General features: G+C 39.8%; 1 protein-coding gene across 6 annotated transcripts in view; it reads left to right on the top strand.

Annotated features, from left to right (window-relative positions):
* Nucleotides 1–5,165: 5,165 nt before the first annotated feature.
* herc1 (HECT and RLD domain containing E3 ubiquitin protein ligase family member 1) overlaps nucleotides 5,166–22,284 on the top strand; it is a 43,737-nt gene continuing 26,618 nt past the window's right edge. For 4 of the 6 annotated variants that reach the window (XM_046858237.1, XM_046858235.1, XM_046858234.1 and 1 more), the window contains exons 1-26: nucleotides 5,166–5,445; nucleotides 8,986–9,939; nucleotides 10,366–10,461; nucleotides 10,544–10,738; nucleotides 10,832–11,143; nucleotides 12,918–13,014; nucleotides 13,127–13,270; nucleotides 15,069–15,196; nucleotides 15,280–15,424; nucleotides 15,947–16,118; nucleotides 16,751–16,885; nucleotides 17,237–17,402; nucleotides 17,477–17,602; nucleotides 17,673–17,873; nucleotides 17,965–18,117; nucleotides 18,557–18,689; nucleotides 18,878–19,069; nucleotides 19,157–19,366; nucleotides 19,476–19,649; nucleotides 19,757–19,871; nucleotides 19,982–20,102; nucleotides 20,197–20,371; nucleotides 20,532–20,814; nucleotides 20,913–21,033; nucleotides 21,137–21,188; nucleotides 21,819–22,084. In XM_046858237.1, coding sequence (XP_046714193.1) covers nucleotides 9,019–9,939; nucleotides 10,366–10,461; nucleotides 10,544–10,738; nucleotides 10,832–11,143; nucleotides 12,918–13,014; nucleotides 13,127–13,270; nucleotides 15,069–15,196; nucleotides 15,280–15,424; nucleotides 15,947–16,118; nucleotides 16,751–16,885; nucleotides 17,237–17,402; nucleotides 17,477–17,602; nucleotides 17,673–17,873; nucleotides 17,965–18,117; nucleotides 18,557–18,689; nucleotides 18,878–19,069; nucleotides 19,157–19,366; nucleotides 19,476–19,649; nucleotides 19,757–19,871; nucleotides 19,982–20,102; nucleotides 20,197–20,371; nucleotides 20,532–20,814; nucleotides 20,913–21,033; nucleotides 21,137–21,188; nucleotides 21,819–22,084 — 4,833 coding nt within the window. In that variant the 5' untranslated portion in view covers nucleotides 5,166–5,445; nucleotides 8,986–9,018. The remainder of the gene's footprint in view (nucleotides 5,446–8,985; nucleotides 9,940–10,365; nucleotides 10,462–10,543; nucleotides 10,739–10,831; nucleotides 11,144–12,917; nucleotides 13,015–13,126; nucleotides 13,271–15,068; nucleotides 15,197–15,279; nucleotides 15,425–15,946; nucleotides 16,119–16,750; nucleotides 16,886–17,236; nucleotides 17,403–17,476; nucleotides 17,603–17,672; nucleotides 17,874–17,964; nucleotides 18,118–18,556; nucleotides 18,690–18,877; nucleotides 19,070–19,156; nucleotides 19,367–19,475; nucleotides 19,650–19,756; nucleotides 19,872–19,981; nucleotides 20,103–20,196; nucleotides 20,372–20,531; nucleotides 20,815–20,912; nucleotides 21,034–21,136; nucleotides 21,189–21,818; nucleotides 22,085–22,284) is intronic. The other 2 variants (XM_046858233.1, XM_046858238.1) reach the window with 2 other exon arrangements.

The raw sequence follows: 22,284 nt of genomic DNA, 5'->3' as shown, positions 1-22,284 counted from the left end.
TGAAGAAAATAAGTATTTGAACACCCTGCTATTTTGAAAGTTCTCCCACTTAGAAATCATGGAGGGGTCTGAAATTGTCATCGTAGGTTCATGTCCACTGTGAGAGACATAATCTAAAAAAAAACATCCAGAAATCACAATATATGATTTTTAAACTATTTAATTGTATGACAGTTGCAAATAAGTATTTAAACACCTGTCTGTCAGCTATAATTTTGACCCTCAAAGACCTGTTAGTCGGCCTTTAAAATGTCCACCTCCACTACATTTATTATCCTAAATTTGATGCACCTGTTTGAGGTCGTTAGCTGCATAAAGACACCTGTCCACCCCATACAATCAGTAAAAATCCAACTACTAACATGGCCAAGACTAAAGAGCTGTCCAAAAACACTAGAGATAAAACTGTACACCTCCACAAGGCTGGAAATGGCTACGGGAAAATTGCCAAGCAACTTGGTGAAAAAAGGTCCACTGTTGGAGCAATCATTAGAAAATGGAAGAAGCTAAACATGACTGTCAATCTCCCTCGGACTGGGGCTCCGTGCAAGATCTCACCTCGTTGGGTCTCAATGATCCTAAGGAAGGTGAGAAATCAGCCCAGAACTACACTGGAGGAGCTGGTCAATGACCTGTAAAGAGCTGGGACCACCGTTTCCAAGATTACAGTTGGTAATACACTAAGACGTCATGGTTTGAAATCATGCATGGCACGGAAGGTTCCCCTGCTTAAACCAGCACATGTCCAGGCACATCTTAAGTTTGCCAATGACCATTTGGATGATCCAGAGGAGTCATGGGAGAAAGTCATGTGGTCAGATGAGACCAAAATAGAACTTTTGGGTCATAATTCCACTAAACGTGTTTGGAGGAAGAAGAAGGATGAGTACCATCCCAAGAACACCATCCCTACTGTGAAGCATGGGGGTGGTAGCATCATGCTTTGGGGGTGTTTTTCTGCACATGGGACAGGGCGACTGCACTGTATTAAGGAGAGGATGACCGGGGCCATGTATTGCGAGATTTTGGGGAACAACCTCCTTCCCTCAGTTAGAGCATTGAAGATGGGTCGAGGCTGGGTCTTCCGACATGACAATGACCAAGCACACAGCCAGGATAACCAAGGAGTGGCTCTGTAAGAAGCATATCAAGGTTCTGGCATGGCCTAGCCAGTCTCCAGACCTAAACCAATAGAGAATATTTGGAGGAAGCTCAAACTCTGTGTTTCTCAGCGACAGGCCAGAAACCTGACTGATCTAGAGAAGATCTGTGTGGAGGAGTGGGCCAAAATCCCTCCTGCAGTGTGTGCAAACCTGGTGAAAAACTACAGGAAACGTTTGACCTCTGTAATTGCAAACAAAGGCTACTGTACCAAATATTAACATTGACTTTCTCAGGTGTTCAAATACTTATTTGCAGCTGTATCATACAAATAAATAGTTTAAAAAATCATATATTGTGATTTCTGGATTTTTTTTTTTAGATTATGTCTCTCACAGTGGACATGCACCTACGATGACAATTTCAGACCCCTCCATGATTTCTAAGTGGGAGAACTTGCAAAATAGCAGGGTGTTCAAATACTTATTTTCCTCACTGTATATATGATATATAACAAAATAACTACAAAATATGTAAAATATAACTAAGTAACTCCAAAAATAAATTAATAAAATATATATTAATATATAAAACATTTTGAATTTTTGCACAATTTATTTTTTATTTGATTTGATTTTGCTGATTTATTTTGTCACTTTGCAGATTTAGTCTAGGATTCTGCATGTGATGGCTTTTTCCGAGACACACACACACACACACACACTGCGACGTGGGACTTGGTCTGAGTAAGGAAAGCAGAAATTAGGGTTGCCAGATACATAGTAGCTTTGTAACCTATTTACAAGTTACACACCTGTGTGTCCAACAGAGGGCGCTCTTCTAAATTAATCACTTATACATGTTTTTCATTTGTTATTAGTCATGCATTTTTATTAGATAATTTTATAAAATATAAATCAAGACCCAAAATCTCACCATCACCAACTGTACACACTTTATTGATAATACAGTTAAATAAACAAACTGACAAAAAGAATACAAATTTCCTACAAAATGTGTAACGAGTCGTGAAAATGCAGCATGTTGATCTTTTTAAACAGTAAGTCAGAATGATTCACATAACAGCCACTAATGTTTCACACTGTTCCACACACCTGCCTAATCAAAACCCATTTGATCAAGTCAAGTGGCTTTTATTGTCATTTCTACTATACACAGTGGTACACTAAACAACATAGAGCTACAACACACAACAGAAAGCTACATAAAGTGCATCGAGTGAAAACTAGTGCAAACAGTGCAGACAAAAAAAACAGTACAGACAGACAGACAACACAAGACAGCACAACACAAGGTAGCGCCGACCAGTAAACCTACTGTATACTCTGAATATACAGTACTGTGCAACAACTGTGATTTTTAGTTAATTAAATATAAAAAAGAGTGAAAAGTAGATTATATATATTTTTTTTTTTTGCTGAGGCAGGACATCTCTAATCCTAGTGTCCTTTGTTGTTCATATCTGTGGCAAAGGCAAAGTTCAGTGTCAGCATTGGGACAAAGAGTCATTAAGAGACATCTGAGTGGGAGACAATTTCAGTGCATAAACATATGGGTAAGTCAAGATGCACAGCCGAAAACCCACCAACAATGATACAATGTCTCAGCTGTTATATTCCAATAAAAAATAAATGTAATAAAATGTGAAATTACATCTATTTTTTTAAACAAAGTTGTTTGAAATGTTATTTCTCTATAAATCTTTTATTGTAAAAATCGCCAATTTAAAAAGTTTGGCTTTAACTCCCGGCAAGGCACACTGAAATACAGAGACCTATAGAATACATCACCTTCCATAATCTAGCTAACTTATTTCTGTGTCAAAGATATTTAGGCTTGTTGCTATCAATAAAAAAGGACCATCAAAGGCAGCTATTACACCTGCAGCAATAATGAGAACTTATATGTAACAGGTTTTTGCTTGGTTCACACCTTTCCACCTAGTGATAAATAAAATAGCGCTTAGATCATATTCATAGACCAAAAACATACACCAATAACACACCAAAAACTGGGTAATAAAACGTGAGCCAAATAGACTGTGTGTACAGCAGGTTATATTAAATAGATAAAATAACACCATCTAATTAAACCAATACTGAGAATTTTAACTTTTAATCTGTTTGAAGGTTTCATATAAGTGTAAATGTGATTGTCCAGCAGTGGTGGACAAAGTACACAAAGCATGTACTTGAGTAAAAGAGATACAGTAAGTAAATACTTCAGTAAAAGTGCTCCCTCTAAACGTTCACTTGAGCAAAAGTACAAAAGTATTTGCCTTAAAATGTACTTAAGTATCCAAGAACTATTATTTATAATGACTATAATGTTCCTATTATCATTTTTATCACAAGACTGTTGCTAAATCAACTAAGTTTATGTGAAAAGCCTCTAATGTTACTCTCAGCCCACCAATTTATTATTATAAATAAATTAATGAGTTAAACTAATCTAATTAATTATCATGAGCCCAAAACCTCCTTTTCAACTATTTCAAAAAGATTACGCAAATAAGGCTGCGGTTGCTGTGGTAAGTTAGAGTCAGAAGTGTCTCCCATCATTTATTACTCTCTAAATGTTCTGCTTGATGTGGAACTGTATGTTCAGTAGATGTTCTAAGTAGATACCACCAAGCAGAGGTTCTAGTTTGAATGACACTCTGGCATGACCCAGTGTCTCCCCCATTGATAAATTTCAGCTTAAAAATCTAGTCTCTGCTCCAGCTACCATCACTGGATGAGTAAAAACATATTCTCAGAGCAGTTCACAAATTTGGATACATTTCTGAGCTCCATTTCATGTACAAACATCACCCTAAAATGCATTTATTGCACAATTAAATACACTTAATTCTACACAATTTATCAAACTTTTAGAACCAAGAACCTTAAAACTCCAGGTTTAATTGTAGCCATAAGATACATACAACATTTATATCCTTATAATATGTCTTTTAAATGAGCATTTAAGCTGCACTGGAGATTCCCGTTTCCAGTGCAAAGCTGAAAGAAATCTTGTCTATGTTTTCGTAAAAACATTGCAGGCAACACAGCAATACCGAAGTGATATACAGTTATTAGATTTTTTCATAAAATGCATTAGCCTTTACTATCCTCATTACAAGATGAGTGATAGAGCTGCATACACCTTTATCTTTTGTACGTTTTCCCCTACTTCTTTCCTCTATTTCTCCGAATTGGGCTCCTGAGGGTATAGATTTTTTGTTATCCGTAATTAAAATTTTTATTCAGCTCTCCTTACTGATGTGAGGTCACCCAACCCCCAGCCTCTCCTTTCTGAGTGTGTGAGTGAGGGAACTTCTCCGTGCAGTGGGTGCACAATCAGAGTCCCGACTAGGTTCATTGACCTTGACATGATATAATAATTGACGTAATTTTATTATTATTTAAACCTGAATCCACCACTGCACAGCGGCAATCAAAACATGTTTAAAACAGAGGCCACGCTCTACCCTGATTAGTGGCTTGCTGTGTGTTTGACCAGTTAAGTTTTTATCCCCCTATAAATAAAAAGGAATGACTGATTTAGCAAAATGTAGTAGATTAAAAAGTAAGATATTTGACTTTGAAATGCAGTCAAATCAAAATCTGAAAAAAACCCCCACAGAAATACTTGTGAAAAGTACAGATATGTGAAAAAGCTACTTAAGTACAGTAATGAATTATATTTACTTCATCACTGTCCACCACCACAGTCCACTGCCTCACCTGCCCTTGATCTCACTTCATGTCACTGCAATAAACCATGTTCACTGATAACAGCTGCTACTGTAGAGCAGGACCTGGTGCGAAGGGGGCGGGACATACGCGTTCTAGAGAGCTTTTGATTGAACAAAATCAAGACAGGTACAGGATGAGTCATCAAAAACATGTTCATTAATTTCCTTATGTGTTTTCTAGGTTTCTATAACAGCTAATCAGAGAAACATAAAGCGCCGAAAACTGTCAATTTACGATTTCAGGATTTTAATGGAACGCTTTGTGTGGTGGGGTGAAAGGTGTGGTTTTTTTTTTTTTTAGCTCAGATCTGGCAACCTTGCGTTCAGTGTAGAATTCAGGGTGCGGAATGAATGCGGATTCTTTCTGTCCATATCTCTTTTTTGTAACAAAACGGGATTAAATTTTGCTCTTTGCATTATTGGCGAGCAAAATTAGCTTATTTTGCACCTCTGCACAAGTGGAGAAATATGAATTCCTCTGGAGTGTTTTCTGCACAGGAGACAGTTTCTCTGACAGTTTGTGGTAAGCTTCACCGGTGACTGAAAGGCCTTCAGAGGCTCAAACTTTCAACCTACACATTTGGGTAAATGATTAATTTATGTTTTTAAGCAGTGTCAGGATTTGAGCTGAGCTCAGCTAAAACCGAGGCGAAACAACCCCACCTGGACTAGCTAGCTAAAAGATCCAGGCGTTTAGCTAATAAGTTAGCAAGCCACCTAGCTTTGTGTGGTATTAGCCTCAGCTGTTTGTCAGACACCACGTTATTAACAACCAGCAGCGTTTTATTTACATTTATTATATTAAAACACAATTCTGTAAGCGACTGAACAGTTTTGCCAGCAATAATTATATTTATAATTTCATGGCTAATTGTAACCAGCTAACTGACACACTGCCTGGCTACAAAGCTAGCAAGATTTCCAGTAACGTCAGTTTTTTTTTTACTAAACTTGTCATTGTGATATTTATTTACTTCTTAATAATAATAATAACAGCAATAATTTAAAATAGTTGTTTATTGTTTTGTCGTGTCAATACCAGGCGTGGTGTGTTTGGTTTATTAGAATTTTCGACCTATTTATTAATCATTTGTGATTAATGTTTGTTGATTCCAAGCAGGAAATTCGTTTTAAAAACATACCGTTTACTGGTTAATGATGGATGTATTGAATAGGAAAGAATAAACATAACAAATGTAATAAAATGTGTAAGGTACAATGCTGTAATATTGATCTTTTTAATGGGTGTGAAAGGTAAAAATGGTTGTTATTAAATCATATGTATTGCTTTTAGAAACTTATTGAAGTGAAACGAGTTTATTTTTATTTACTAAGGATTATTTATTATTATTATTTATTCCTCTATCAATGCATTAACCTGCTCAGTTTATTTCTCATGTTTGTAATAATATAGGCACGTTTGTGTTAAATCTTGCAATAGTAAATATTTTTCAAATTTGAAGTTGCACAAACTTTTGCACTCAGCTGGACAGAATGTAAAGTGTTCAGCAGAAGACACTTATCAGTTGTTTACTCGGCTGTGGTTGTCTACTTTATTTTCGGGGTTAAAGCCGTGTATGTGAGTAAATGAGTGCACACACACACACGTGTGTGTGTGTGTGCGTGTGTGTGTGTGTGTGTGAAACGTGTCAGTTGTGTTACTGTTCAGGTGTGTGTAAGTTCTGGATCTGACAGTTTCTCTACCTCAGCTACATCACACTGTTCTCCAATGGACATTGACACACAGATCATACATTTGTTTATTCTGTAAAAAAGTGTAAGCAAACAAAATATCTGATAGAGAACAGCAAGACTGAGCAAAGGATAAATGAGTCATGTTTTTGCTTTTGTGCTGTTGTACATGTCAGTGTTTATTTTACTGTGTTGTTTAGTGTTTGTGTATATCTTAGTGTATGTGTTACTTTTAGTGTTTGTGTTAAAGGATGTGTTTGTTGCTTTGTTAGTTTGTTATTGTGTTAGTGTTACTGTACATGTTAGTGTTTGTTAAAGGATGTTTGTGTTTGTTGTTTTATGTTAGTGTTTGTTATTGTGTTAGTGTTACTGTACATGTTAGTGTTTGTGTTAAAGGATGTTTGTGTTTGTTGTTTTGTTAGTGTTTGTTATTGTGTTAGTGTTACTGTACATGTTAGTGTTTGTGTTAAAGGATGTGTTTGTGTTTGTTGTTTTATGTTAGTGTTTGTTATTGTGTTAGTGTTACTGTTAGTGTTTGTGTTTATGTTGCTGCACGTTAGTGTATATGTTAACGCTTGTTGCTTTATATGTTGGTGTTACTGTGTGGGTTAGTGTCACTGTACATACTAGTTTTTGTGTTTCTGTGCATTTTGGTGCTACTGTATATGTTAGTGTTACTGTACATCTTAATGTGTGTTACTTTATATGTAGTGTTTGTGTTACTGTATGTTAGTGTTTGTGTTATATATTTTAGTGTTTGTTACTATGTTTTTGCTTTACATGTTAATGTTTGTGTTACTGTATATGTTGGTAATAGCATTACTGTGCATGTTTGTGTTATTGTATATGTTGGTGTTTTGTTAAAGTATACAGTACCAGTCAAAAGTCTGGACACCTTCTCCTTCAGTGGTTTTTCTTTATTTCTATTTTTTTCAACATTGAAACTATGAAAGAACACGTATGGAATTGTGTAGTAAACAGAAAACATGTTAAAAAACCCAGAACGTTTTATAATTTTAAATCTTTAAAGAAGCCACGTTTTACTTCAATGACAGCTTTGCACATTATTTTGCATTCTCAGTCAGCATCATGTGGGAGTCACAATTGGTTTTTCAACAATCTTGAGGAGTTCCCAGAGATGTTGAGTGCTTGCTGGCTGCTTTTCCTTCAGTCTTAGCTCTTAGTTTTTCTTTCCTGAGACAGTCCTCGTGTTTAACAAATACATAAATCCTTATTCTGTGTTCTTTCATAGTTTGAACGTCTTTAGTGTTAATGTTGAATTTTAGTAGTAGTTTTATGTTTAGCAGTAATGTTGAAAAAATTTAAGAAAAAACACTAAAGGAGAAGGTGTGTCCAAACCTTTGACTGGTTCTGTACGTTAGTGCAGGGGTGGGCAAACTTTCTGACTCACGGGCCACAATGGGTTCTAAAATTTGACAGAGGGGCCGAGTGATACATATACATACACATATATATATATATATATATATATATATATATATATATATATATATATATATATATATATATATATATAGATTAGATTAGATTTGGCGAATTCAGTTTCATCAAGTGCCAAAAGTTCAACAATTTGTTTACCTTTTTTTGCCAGTGCATCAATAAACACAGCAGAAAAAATTCAAGTTCAGTTTCAGTAGGAACAGTGTTGTTGAACTCCTTATTTTGCCATTTCATCAAAGTCTGGAGTAAGTTTTGTTGTTGTTCTCTTACGCTCTCTTAAGAGAAGAAGAGAGTATTGCACGCGAACAACGTCAATTGAGCTGAAGTGCGACATCTTTAGGGGAAACGTGGGTATTACAGGGGAAAGGTAAATCGAACAATGTTTACCCGTAACTATTTTAATAGAATTTGGTCACGTTCGGCGGGCCGGATTAATAAACCCAACAGGCCGTGTGTGGCCCACGGGCCATAGTTTGCCCATGTCTGCGTTAGTGTATGCGTTCAAGTTAATCTTATGTTAATGTTTGTTTTATTGTTTGTGTTTGTAATTAAAAAAAATCGTGAAATTCTTCACAATGCCAACGATAAAATCTTTAGTTTAAAAAAAAAAAAAAACATACAAATTAACCCTATTATGTTCAATTTGTTAAAACATCAATTGGGTTTCAGAAAGCAAATAAAGTATAACATGCAAATCACAGGTTCTAATACATTATGGATTCTATATTAACCTTGTTTACAGATTACAGATAAACAATTTGTCGCAGATGTGATGTAATGATGTAAAGAGTCAGCATGTTGTAATATTCAGAGCTGTAACTTTTTAGAACAGAAAGCATTTTTTTCCGCTGATGAGGAATGTCGTCCCTGAAGTTCCACAACGTTAACTATACCTACAAATGGATAAAAAATGGTGTGGTTTAGTGCAGTGTGCGAGATGTGTAAGTAACGTGTGTTTTCTCCACCTGTAGGTGAGCCAGCGTGTGTCTGAATGAAGCAGCGTCATGGCTGCGATGATTCCGCCAGTGAAGCTGAAATGGCTGGAGCATCTTAACAGCTCCTGGATCTCGGAGGACAGCGAGTCCATCTCTACACGAGAGGGTGTGGCTCTGCTGTACTCCAAGCTCCTGGCTAATAAAGAGGTGGTGCTGCTTCCTCAGCAGGTTATGTGCCTGAAAGGCCCCCAGCTGCCTGACTTTGAGCGCGAATGCCTGTCACGTGATGAACAGGAGCACTACTTGGATGCGCTGCTGGCCAGTCAGCTGTCTTTGGCCAAAACCGTGTGCTCTGACTCTCCTTTCGCCAACGCACTGCGCAAACGTCTTCTGGTGCTGCAGCGCATTTTTTATGCTCTCTCCACCAAGTACCATGACAAGGGCAAGACGAAACAGCAGCAACACTCGGGCGAGAGCGCTCTGAACTCCTCTGAGCTGCAGGCGGCAAGTGAGCGGCCACGTTCCAGTACAGACGCTCTAATCGAGATGGGCGTACGCACTGGTCTAAGCTTATTATTTGCTCTCCTGCGTCAGAGCTGGGCTCTGCCCACCTCTGCCCCCGGCCCCAGCCTCTGTAACGATGTCATCACCACGGCGATCGATGTAGTGGGCTCGCTACCACCCTTATCTCTAGCCAATGAGAGTAAGATCCCGCCAATGGGTTTAGATTGCCTGGTGCAGGTCACCACCTTCCTGAAGGGCGTGATCGCCTGCCAATCAGGAGCTGACGTGGTTGGGCGGAGACTGGCCTCCGAGCTCCTCCTGGGTTTAGCGGCGCAGAGGGGATCTCTGCGCTATCTGCTGGAGTGGGTGGAGATGGCGCTGGCCGCCTCAGCTGGAGTCAGCAACCTGGAGCACAACCAGAACCTGGAAGGTTTGATGGGATACGACTGTTTCATGAATATCCTCATGCAGATGAGACGATCGCTGGTATGTCGTCTGTGTCCTTCTCGATGATTTTTTTTTCTTCATGACACTTTAACAACAAATAAAGAACACAAAGCGATTTAAATACCAATATTCACATGTCAGCGAAAAAATAATGTTATTAAATATTTGTGTTCATGTTAGACTTTAATCACGCTTAATACCTCATGAATACACATTTTAAAGACAAAGATTATGTTGCACTGTTGAAATGATACAGGTTTTGCAATCCCACTTTTACGGCATTATTACACTTTTATTTTTATTGCTTTGATTATCTATTATTTCGGATTTGCTTCGTTTAGAATTGACTTTACTTTAGAAATAATAGTTAAATGATTTACAAAACTAAAACACAACTAATGTTCACAGTTGATGAACTTTTTTTTTTGTCTTTTTCTTTTTTTTTTATAACTTTCATGTAAACAGGGTTCGTCGGCAGACAGGAGTCAGTGGAGAGAGCCAACACAAACTCCAGATGGCCTGTGCTCTCTGTATGAAGCTGCACTCTGTCTGTTTGAAGAGGTAAAAAATTGTCTTTGAAATAATATGTAATAGTGTTTTATTACTTTCTCGCTTCACACTGTTACTGATTGTGGCGTTGCAGGTCTGTCGCATGGCATCAGATTATTCAAGGACGTGCGCAAGTCCAGACAGCATCCAGACAGGTGAGGCAGCCATGGTGTCCGAGACGTGTGAGGTGTACGTGTGGGGTAGTAACAGCAGCCACCAGCTTGTGGAGGGAACACAGGAGAAAATCCTTCAGCCCAAACTAGCGGCCAGCTTTAGCGACGCACAAACGGTAAGAAATGCCAAGCGAGTTAGGGTTAAAAAACAATCCAGAATCTGAGGATTTCAGCGGCGTTGTGGTGTTAAAAAGGATTTGTAATTTCAGATCGAAGCCGGACAGTATTGCACATTCGTCATCTCATCAGACGGATCCGTCAGGGCTTGCGGAAAGGGAAGCTACGGCCGCCTGGGTCTGGGCGACTCCAACAACCAATCCACGCTGAAGAAGCTGACCTTTGAACCTCACCGGGCCATCAAAAAGGTTTCCTCATCTAAGGGCTCGGATGGACACACATTGGCGTTCACAAGTGAAGGGGAGGTGTTCAGCTGGGGAGACGGAGACTATGGCAAACTGGGACATGGCAACAGCTCCACACAGAAATACCCCAAACTCATACAGGGACCTCTGCAGGGGAAGGTATTGAGCACTGTGTAGAGTATATTTATTAATTAACTCTCTATAAATTCAATATACTTAATTACTTTACTCCAATAAATTGGTACCCTGGTGGTCTAGTGGTTAGGATGCGGCGCTCTCACCGCTGCGGCCCGGGTTCGATCCCCGGTCAGGGAACTTACCCCAGCCACTCTTAGTGCTGGTCCCAAGCCCGTATAAATGGGGAGGGTCGCGTTAGGAACGGCATCCAGCGTAAAACATGTGCCAAATCAAACATGCGGATGATCCGCTGTGGCGACCCCTAATGGGAAAAGCCGAAAGAAAGTTACTCTACTCCAATAAATGCTTTTTGGGTGTATTCCGTACATTTTATTTTTAGCGCAATTATATTTCTTAACTCTATTATAAGCAAATCTTGTAGGAGGCATGGCCAGGAAATCATTAGCAATCACATGACTTAATACCTAAAGTGCAACGTCCCTTTAAACAGCTGCAATTTTAAAATACCGTATTTTTTGGACTATAAGCCGCTACTTTTTCCCACGTTTTGAACCCCGCGGCTTAAACAACAAAGCGGCTTATTTAAGAATTCTTCCTGGGTTTTTCCCGGTTTCACAAACTTCAAGCCAAAAAACTGAGCCCCATAACATTAGACCAATGAAATTTCCGAACGGAAACAAAAAAAACGCACCTCACCTGTGTTCTAAACTCTTAAAGAGAAATAGTTGTGAAAGGAAGGAGGAAGACCGTGAACAATGACTTTGTTGGTCGGCTACTGTTTAGATACAAGGCGTTGTAGCGCGTTGAGTCTGGGTGAAGGGAGAGCTTCAGTCAGAGATAGCTTCTCCAGTTGCAACAGAAATCATATAAGCACAGACAGGTTTCCAAAACTCGTGCTTTTTTTTTTCTTGGCAACAGCGTTATGGGTTAGACAAAGAATCTTAGAAATGAGCATCAGAAAATATTAAGGACATAATCCTCGTCTTGCACACATGCAGTAATCGCGGAAAAATGCGGCGGCATGCTATTCTCAAAATACCGCTATGCTCCTAATGGAAGCGCAACATATTTCACCCGTTACACCGTGTGTAAGGTGTCTTTCGTTAAAGCCTGTGTAAAGTACATTAGTGTACTTTACAGTGCGGCTTATAGACAGGTGTGGCTTATTTATGTTAAAAATTTTAATATTTGTAAAATTCAGTTATATATGGGTGCGCTTTATAGTACGATAATTCTAACTTGATATCCTGTAGGATAATTGTAAAACTGGTTTTGTTACAAAACACATTACAATCTTTAACAAACCTGCCCATTTAGATGGGATATTTATTTACTTTGAGTTATTTCTTTGACTCAGGTTGTAAAAGAAAAAATGCTGAGAGAAATTCTTTTGTGGATGTTCAGTCTGAAGAAAAATATATAATTCAAAGAACATACAATACAGATAACTAGTCTAACATGACTCCTTGTCCTCATATAAAACTATATAAAACTCACCTGAACCTGCCCGTATTCATTATGACAGTTTTGTTAGACATAAAACACCTCATGGATCTGTCTTTTTGTCGGGATCATGATAAGTGGAGGACAGAACTGCTTTTAATGTCACTTTCTTTTTGGTGCTTTAAGATGTCTAAATTCATTAATTGAAGAAGTGTGAGATTGGAGTTTTTACTGTAGGCATGGAGTCAAATCTGAATCTTTCACACACTTTTTTTATTCTATGAAGAGAGATTAGTGTGAAAATCCCTATTTTGTGAATTCAGTCTAAATTGAATGAGGTGAATGCGTGTAGGTGGTGGTGTCGGTGTCCGCTGGATACAGGCACAGTGCAGCGGTTAGTGAGGATGGAGAGCTGTATACCTGGGGAGAAGGTGACTTTGGAAGACTCGGTATGTTTTGAAAAAGAAGCCTTTTTTTCTTTTCTTTTTTTTTTGGTGTTGTTTGTTTACACTGGATGAGATCTGCAGCTGAACGTGTTTGTCATTGTCTCGTTGTTTCTAGGCCACGGCGACAGCAACAGCCGAAACATCCCCATGCTGGTGAAAGACATCAGTAATGTAGGCGAGGTGTCCTGCGGCAGTTCTCACACCATTGCACTCTCGAAAGACGGACGCACGGTCTGGTCCTTCGGGGGCGGAGACAACGGTGAGTCACACATATTAGCCGGGGTCTGCGTTCACCACAACCTATAGCTGCAGTAGATGATGTAATGCAAAAGAAAATATCATGATGGCTTAATAAGGTTTTCAACCTCATCAATTTATTCCGTTTATAATTTAGGACAGCTGAAACATTTAAAACATTTTGAATGTCATTAAAAACCTCTTAGGGGGTTTAGAAAAATGAAATATTCCAGACTAGTAGGAATGGTGAGCTTACATTTGTTGATACAAAAAGTTCAGGAGATGGGAGCTGTATATTAAAGAGTGTTCCTCATTTTCACCATTACATCTCATATCTTTAAAAGCGTGCTAAGATTATTCCGCTCTGTTTTTACATTTTTTTTTTTTTTTACCAAATCTCTGCCATACGTGAGGTATTTTGGAATTAAATTACAAAGACTAAATATTGCAAATTCACATTCAGTCAGAAAAACAAACAAAAAGAAGTTCAGCTTTATTTTCTCTTACCACTGAGTTACCCCATGGTTATGTGGAGGTAGATGGTGGAGAAATGTCTATTTTTCTTCTGAACTCTTACTCAAGTTCAGCTGGTCAGGATACAAAAAAAAGAACTAACAATGGTGATAAGAGACTAAAATACATGCACAAACACTCTAATGATAAATATTAAAATATAAAAACACTATATGGACAAATGTATTGATACACCTGACCCTTCCTGCCATATGTGGTTGTTCTCCAAACTGTTACCACAAAGCTGTAGGCACACAAATGTGTAAGATGTTTTTGGATGCGGTATAAATCAAATTTCATGTTCACTTGAACTTGGAAACCCAAACCTGTTCCAGCAAGGCGATACCCCTGTGCACAAAGCCAGCTCCATGAAGATATGATTTACATGGCTTGAAGAGGAAGATCTTGAGTGGCCTGCTGGAGAGCTCTGAACTCAACACTACTAAACATTGAATTGGGATGAACAGTGGCTGCACCCCAGGCCTTCTCACCCTTTATTAGCACTTTACGAACATCCTTGTGAATGATGAACTTAAATGCCCACAAGCACACTACAAAATCTAGAGGAACATATTCCCAGAAGACTGGAGGGAGTTATAAGAGCATATTGGGACTAAATGTGGAATGTGATGCACAAAAAAGCACAGGCTTTAAATAGAAAGAATTTTATATATGTATATTTAACTTTATTTGTAAACTTTTAACAGACACAAACAAGACAAAACCTTTACAGAAATATATGAATTAAGGATGTACATAATAAAAGAAAAAATAATGTTACATTTATACAAAAATCTTCCTGAAGAACGCTTGAGAGGAACCAAAGTAAAAAAGGAACCCTGATGAGGATCTGGTCAAAAAAGAGCAATTGTGTAACCAGGAAATGATTTTATACATTTGTATCATGAACTTTTACGAAACACACATGTCCAAACTATGCAAGTATGCAGGATGTAATAGTGAGTCAATAAGAGAACAAGTTACAGCAGAAATGTGAAAAGATTATATGTTCAGAGATATTTATTATTTTTGTGTGCAGTTGCAAACATACTTTGTCTAACATATGTCTGCTTCATGACAGTCATTTTCTTTTTACTGAATTCAATTCCGTTTTAATAAACGTTGGTAATTATTCACAGCTAAAAGAGGCTAATTAAAGGCTAAGAAAAACTGGTCAGGTTAGCCACAGTAGCTCAGACAGCATAATGAGTTGTTTTGGTTCACTTGTGCGATATATCTCTGTTTTCTCTCTCTCACTCTCTCTCTCTCTCTCTCTCTCTCTCTCTCTCTCTCTCTCTCACACACAGGTAAACTCGGGCATGGCGACACCAACCGTGTCTACAAACCCAAAGTCGTGGAGGCTCTACAGGGAATGTTTATTCGTAAAGTTTGCGCCGGGAGCCAGTCTTCTCTCGCCCTTACCTCCACTGGACAGGTAGGAAGGTGAAATTGTATTGAACTCTGTCACCCTATAGATGAACCTCTGACACCAGTTGTGTGTTGTTTACGTTTTCCCAGGTGTACGCATGGGGTTGTGGTGCGTGTCTGGGCTGTGGATCCTCCGAAGCCACCGCTCTCAGACCCAAGCTGATCGAGGAACTGGCCACCACCCGCGTTGTAGATATCTCTATAGGAGACAGTCATTGCCTGGCTTTGTCACATGGTACAGTATTTTCCTAGCACACGCACACACACACACACACACACACACACACACACACACAGTGTATGGAGATGTGCAGTACAGATATCAGCATATGCAGTATCGGGTGTGTGAGTGAGAATTGTGCAGACTCTGCTTTAATCCGACGAGATAAGAGTTCAGAAAGCAGACCAGAGCAAGCTTGACCAATGGATGATGATGTATTAACCTAACTATGGGGTCCAGAATTTTAAATGCATTTACAATAAATTACAGCAGAATTTTTGATAAGCAATATCTCAACATGCTTTGATCTTGCTGTATAATCTAAAAGTGAAACTAAAGCACAGGAGTGCTTGATGCCATGCATGCAAATGCCTCTCTATTTGCAATACATCTCCAGGCATATATATAGACTACACATCTCTGTTTGAAATAGCGCTGAAATGGTTCAAGTAAAAGAAAATAGCATTCCTAGGGTTTTGTATTTAGATGATTTTGTATGATGTGGAACTTTTCTTGTTCTTATTACCCATTTTGTAGATAACGAAGTTTACGCCTGGGGAAATAACTCGATGGGTCAGTGCGGTCAAGGCAACTCGACCGGCCCAATCACCAAACCTAAGAAGGTGATTGGTTTAGACGGCGTGGCCATTCAACAGATTTCTGCAGGCACCTCCCACAGTCTGGCGTGGACTGCCCTTCCTCGAGACAGGTGAGCAGACTTTGCATCACTAACTTGTGTGATTTAGTGAGTTGTTTATATGACAAATCCTTGTGAATCTAACCAAATACTGAAAGTATTCAGCAATTTGAATTGATTAGCTTATAAGAAGTAGTAGAGTCATTTCAAATTATGGTCTATTTTTAAGACATGCAATTTGTATTTTTAAATACATCTTGGTGTCAAGTCCATCCTGTTCCTGGTTTCACACCGACTTTGACCCCAAAAAGAGTCAATTCACTAAATTCTCAAAACTTTGGAGTTTACACACAGGAGAATGAATTAGCATGCAAAAAGATTTTGTGCCAGCAAGACAGTTAAAACATGCTTTTATTATTTTGGCTTAAAATACAGCTTATGCATATTGTTTTGCCTCATAAAGTATGATTCAAACATTAAGATGCTCATTTTAATGCTTTAGTTAGGTAACTGATATATAACTTAATTAATCATAGATGAGGAAATAGTCCTGTGGATTTTATGTTGCAAATATATAGTTGTAAATGAATATTTTTGTTTAATATATAAGTAATAAATTAATAAAAAATGTATGAAAATAGTTTTTATACAGTATATGTTGTGTTTCAGTTATTAAGAAAAGTGTGTGTTTGTGTGTGAGCAAGGCAAGTGGTGGCATGGCACAGGCCATACTGCGTGGATCTGGAGGAGAGCACTTTTGCTCATCTGCGTTCATTCCTGGAAAGATACTGTGATGGCATCAATAACAAAGTTCCCCCCCTGCCCTTCCCTTCCTCCAAGTATGCCAGACCATGTTCATGTATAAAATGTTTAGTCATTATTGTAATTCTGTGTGTGTGTGTGTGTGTGTGTGTGTGATATGATTATATTTTTATAACAGCCCTGAAATGTTTTTTTCCTCTTACATCACATCAATTTGTCAAAGATTTCAATGTTGCATTAATTACAGCACGACACGCCACATACTTTTCACTCGTTTATAGTTACATTTAGTATTATATGTAACAAACTTCTTCTCACCTATGTTATAGCAGCTATAAACATTTGTTTCTTCAGCAGATTCAACGTTTTAATCTTTTTTTAGTGATTCTTCTTTCTAACCATTTATTTTCAACTTGTCTGTGCCACAGAGAGCACCACAACTTCTTAAAGCTGTGCTTGAAGCTCTTATCCAATCACCTGGCTCTGGCACTGGCGGGGGGTGTGGCCACCAGTATCCTAGGACGACAGGCACGGCCTCTCCGCAACCTGTTGTTTAGATTGATGGATGCATCAGTGCCTGATGAAATTCAGGAGGTATGTCTTTTTTCCTTTAATGATGCATTTGATTTGGTGGCTTTTTTTACTGAAGTGTGTGTGCATTTTTTCAGGCAGTCATTGAGACTCTGTCTGTCGGTGCCACCATGTTGCTCCCACCTCTGAGGGAAAGAATGGAGCTTCTTCACTCGCTCCTTCCTCAAGGACCTGACCGCTGGGAGAGCCTCTCTAAAGGACAGGTGAGGTCCCGTGTGTACAAGCATGTGTGCATGCGTATGTTCATGTGTAACCTGATTCTCTGCTTTACAGAGGATGCAGCTGGACATAATTCTAACCAGTCTACAGGATCACACCCATGTTGCATCTCTGCTGGGCTACAGTTGTCCTCCAGATGTCTCGGAGTCCATCACACTGTCCTCAGATCCCACACACACACCGGATACACAGCCTGACACACACCTTGCTGAGATCCTCATGAAGACTCTACTCAGGAACTTGGGCTTCTATACAGTCAGTGTGCAGCACGTCAGCTGAATTTTTACACTTTGCTTTTGCAGAGTCCACACCAAAATGTTGTGTGTTTCTTTGTGTGTGTATCCAGGATCAGGCATTTGGAGAACTAGAGAAAAACAGCGATAAGCATTTGCAGGGAACATCTTCATCTGAAAACAGTCAGCCTGCTCACCTTCACGAGCTTCTCTGTTCTCTACAGAAACAACTGCTGGCCTTCTGTCACATGAACCCTGTCACAGAGGTACACGTACACACACACACGGACGTTGCAGCTCAGTGGTTAAGACATTGAACTTTTGATTGGATGGCTTTGCGTTCAGATTGTGTTCGCTGTTGGGCCCTTGAGCAAGGGGCTTAACCCTCAACTCTTCAGTTGTATAAATTAGATTGCACTCTATAAGCTTGTCTGCCAAATCCTACAATTGTAATGTTATGTAAATGGACAAATACAGACAGACACACATGCCTGCACACACACGCACACAGCAAGAGAGACAGACATGCACATACGGCAAGATAAACACGCATAAAAACACATGGCAAGAGGACACACAATTGCACAGAGACACAAATACTTTGACACAGACAGACATACAGTGCTGGATATACTTTAAGGGAAAGCATTGCGATGTCATCGTGACTGCCACATTGACCTTTTTTCCATCTGCATGTGTGGACAGGATTCTAGCAGTGTGGCCCTTCTTCATAAACACCTGCAGCTTTTGCTGCCTCATGCCACAGACATTTTCATTCGCTCAGCCATGCTTCTGAAGGAGAGTTCTGGAAACGGTAGCGTGTGTGAAAAACTAAGAGGTCTGTGTGTGCCCACATACACATACATCAGACATCCCAAAATTATTTTGAAGTTTTGATATGTAACAAATCTAATTGTAGTTGAAAAGGTGAAATAGTCATATGGTTGGTTAACGCCTGTATTTGTGTGTGTGTGTGTGTGTGTGTGTGTGTGTGTGTGTGTGTGTGTGTGTGTGTGTGCGATGTAGATGTAATGTACGTGTCTTCAGCTGGAAGCATGTTGAGTCAGATCATGACATCGTTGCTGTTATTGCCCGTGTGGGTGGCTCGTCCACTGCTGAGTTTCCTTTTAGACCTTCTGCCCCCGTTAGACCGCCTCAACAGACTTCTGCCAGCTGCCACACCATTAGAGGACCAGGAGCTGCAGTGGCCAGTTCAGGGTAAAATAATAATTTTAAGTCTCTTAAAGTCTCTTTTTTCCTCTGTATTGGTCAGTTAAATCTTTCTGTTTCTGTGATTGGCACCAGGAATCACAGAACTAGCAGAGCTTGCATCCGGTCCTGTACAGTCCTGGGTGTGGCTCATGGATCTGGAGCGCACAGTGGCTTTGCTCATTGGGCGATGCCTCGGGGGAATGCTGCAAGGCTCTGCCCCCTCATTGGAGGAACAGCACACGGCATACTGGCTGAAAACGCTACTTTTCAGCAATGGCCTGGAGACAGACATACCTCAGCTAGGTATTTTTACACACACACTCACAGGTACTACTGTTGAGTAAATACACACATACACACATTTAGACAGCATAATTTTATTTATTTGTGTGTGTGTGTGTGTGTGTTAAAGACTCGTGTATCAATGCACTGCTGGAAGCAGCTCTGTGTGGGAATGAGGAGAAGAAGCCTTTTGACTGCTCATTGCGAGCTGACATGAGTGTGTTAGTGGACCTGGCCCTCGGATCCACTAAAGAACCCACACACAGCCTGTGGACCAACATGCTGGACTACTCCATCAGCAAGGGTAAACCGTGCAAACACTCAATTCTGTTAATTTCAAACTATAAACAAACAGTCTGTAAGTGAACTCTGTGTGTGTGTGTGTGTGTGTGTGTGTGTGTGTGTGTGTAGACTGGGACAGTGCAACTTTGAATAATGAGGCTTTGTTGGACACCGTGTCACGCTTTGTTTTGGCCACGCTGCTGAAACACACAGGACTACTGGGCCATGCCTGTAGAGGGGGCAGGTAACACACACACACACACACACACACACACACACACACACACACACACAAAGTGATATGTTTTTAGATACACAAACTGACCAAACTTTATACCCGTAATGTTGTGTTAGGTATCAGCCATGTAAGCTGTTGGCTGAAGTGTACCGGAATGTGTATAAGGTGCGGAATCGCTTACTGGCCTGCAAAAACATGGAGCTCGTCCCAACTCGCTCAACATCCAGAGAGCGCAGGGTACACGCACAAACATACTTTTTCACTCCTTTATACACATCAGCATCTTCTTCCACCTATTAAAAACCTCTGCACCTCCCATGTGTGTGTTTAGATCTCTGAGAATGTGGACTCTGTGGAACTGGACCCACAGGAGCATGCTTTCACTCGCACCATCGATGAGGAAGCGGAACTGGAGGAACGAGCCGAACGGGAGCGAGACCGAGAGGACTACCATCAGGAACAAGAAGATGAGGAGGAGAGGGAGCAGGAGGTGATGACTGCAGGAAGTGAGTGCACGCTGCACACACACACACACACACACACACACACACACACACACACACACACACACACTGAGACAGACACACACGTGCACGCCTCATAAGCTTAAGTATTCTTTTGCTTAACCCTGGTGCTCTTTGTCGCTTTGTTCCACTTTGTGTGTAGAAATTTTCCAGTGTTTTCTTTCAGCGCGGGATGTTGCACGAAGCCGAGAGCGAACACACACAAACAGCATTGGTGTCCCAGACGATGCTGTTCAGCCTGGACAGGAGCGCAGGGACAGCGTCCCCTTACAGGACAGGCAGGACCTCTACACCACCACCTGCAATGCCATCATCCATCGCTGTGCCATGCTTCTAATGGCCGTCAGCCCGACTCTCATGCAGACGGCCAACGAGCAGCCGACTTTGAGCGCCACAATCCAAGATGGATCTGGATTCATGACCAGGTAAATGCTACTACACTCTGTATTCGATTTGATAAACAAATGAATTTGTAGCTGTGCTTCAGACATTAATAACAGTATGTTGGGTGATGTGCGATTAGGAGTGAGAGTCTGTCCACTGAGAGCCGTTCTATCCAGAGTGGTCCGAGTTACAGACTCACTAAATCCAGAAGTGAGTCTGATCTCTCCCAGCCTGAGTCTGATGAAGAGGGATACTCACTGGTCAGTACACATGTATACATGTTAATCTTTCACATCCTGTCATACTTGCATGTGTGTATTTGTGTACATTTATTTGAGTAAACTTCGCATTTTACTGTTACAGAGCGGCAAAAGAAATGCTGACCTGGACTTGGCGTTCACTCATAAAAAGAGAGGTTAGTCTTTTAATTTAATTAGTTAAAAAACAATTTTTTTTGTGTGCGTGTTACACTTCCTGAATGTGCCAGTGCACATTAAAATGCCTTCAAACCATTAATTTTGCATGGTGATGAACAAAAACCCAGCATAGACTAAAGAGTGCAAGTCTTGTTAGTGAGTAAAAAAAATATGATTAAAGCAAATGGAAAATTGAACTGCGCAATAAATAGCAAGCACAAGTATTTTTTGTGACCTTTGTGATCCATATGTGATCTGATGTTCAGTATTTAAATGTGGCTTTTTTTTTGTAATAAATTCCACTCACACAAGCACAGTTTAATTTCTGTCAAAAGTCATTACTGAGAGGACTATTTAGTTAGACAATATTGTATTCTGATCTTAATTGCATGCATGCCATGTGTATCACTATTTTTTCAATTCAGTGATTGTTAGTGTAAAACAGTGACGGTGTGAAAGCAAACCTTTGTAACAATCATACATTGAGATAAAATAATATTCATCATATGTTTATATTCGGTGCCTGAGTTTCTTTCTCGCTGTTTAACTGAAGAAGCCTTAAACACCCCTGAAAATCTGACTTCTCCACATTGCTTTTAAATTTCTTGTTCCACCTTCGTCCTTGTCAGATTTTGCTCAAAGCACTCCGGACTCCGCCGAATGGTTCGGCTGGCGTTCGGGTCGTGATCGCCTGCACAGCTCTTCTCAGTCTTACGAAGAGTCAGACTCTGACCTGAGCTGCACGCTGCACATCCACACACTCATCGACAACATTGTCAGCTTTATCAGTGGCGACGTGGGAAACACGCCCGGATTCAAGGAACCAGAGGAGAGCATGTCAACTAGTCCTCAAGCTACAATTATAGCCATGGAGCAGCAGCAGGGCAGAGCGGAGGTACAGGACACACTGATACTTTGTGAGATGCTTTTTATTAATGCATTCACAGTTCAATTGATCGGACGTGAATTCGTTAAGAAACATCTTTGCTATTAAATCCTTAAATTTACTTGCATTTTCCTGTATTTTTTGTTATATCAGCTAATACTTTAACAATTCTATGGTAACATCTAAATAGCAGGGACTTTTATAATAAA

Source organism: Silurus meridionalis, chromosome 9, assembly GCF_014805685.1.
Source record: "Silurus meridionalis isolate SWU-2019-XX chromosome 9, ASM1480568v1, whole genome shotgun sequence".
In the NCBI taxonomy this organism is placed as follows: Eukaryota; Metazoa; Chordata; class Actinopteri; order Siluriformes; family Siluridae; genus Silurus; species Silurus meridionalis.
The sequence above is the reverse complement of the archived record's forward strand: the minus strand, read 5'-3'. Positions and strand labels throughout refer to the sequence as shown.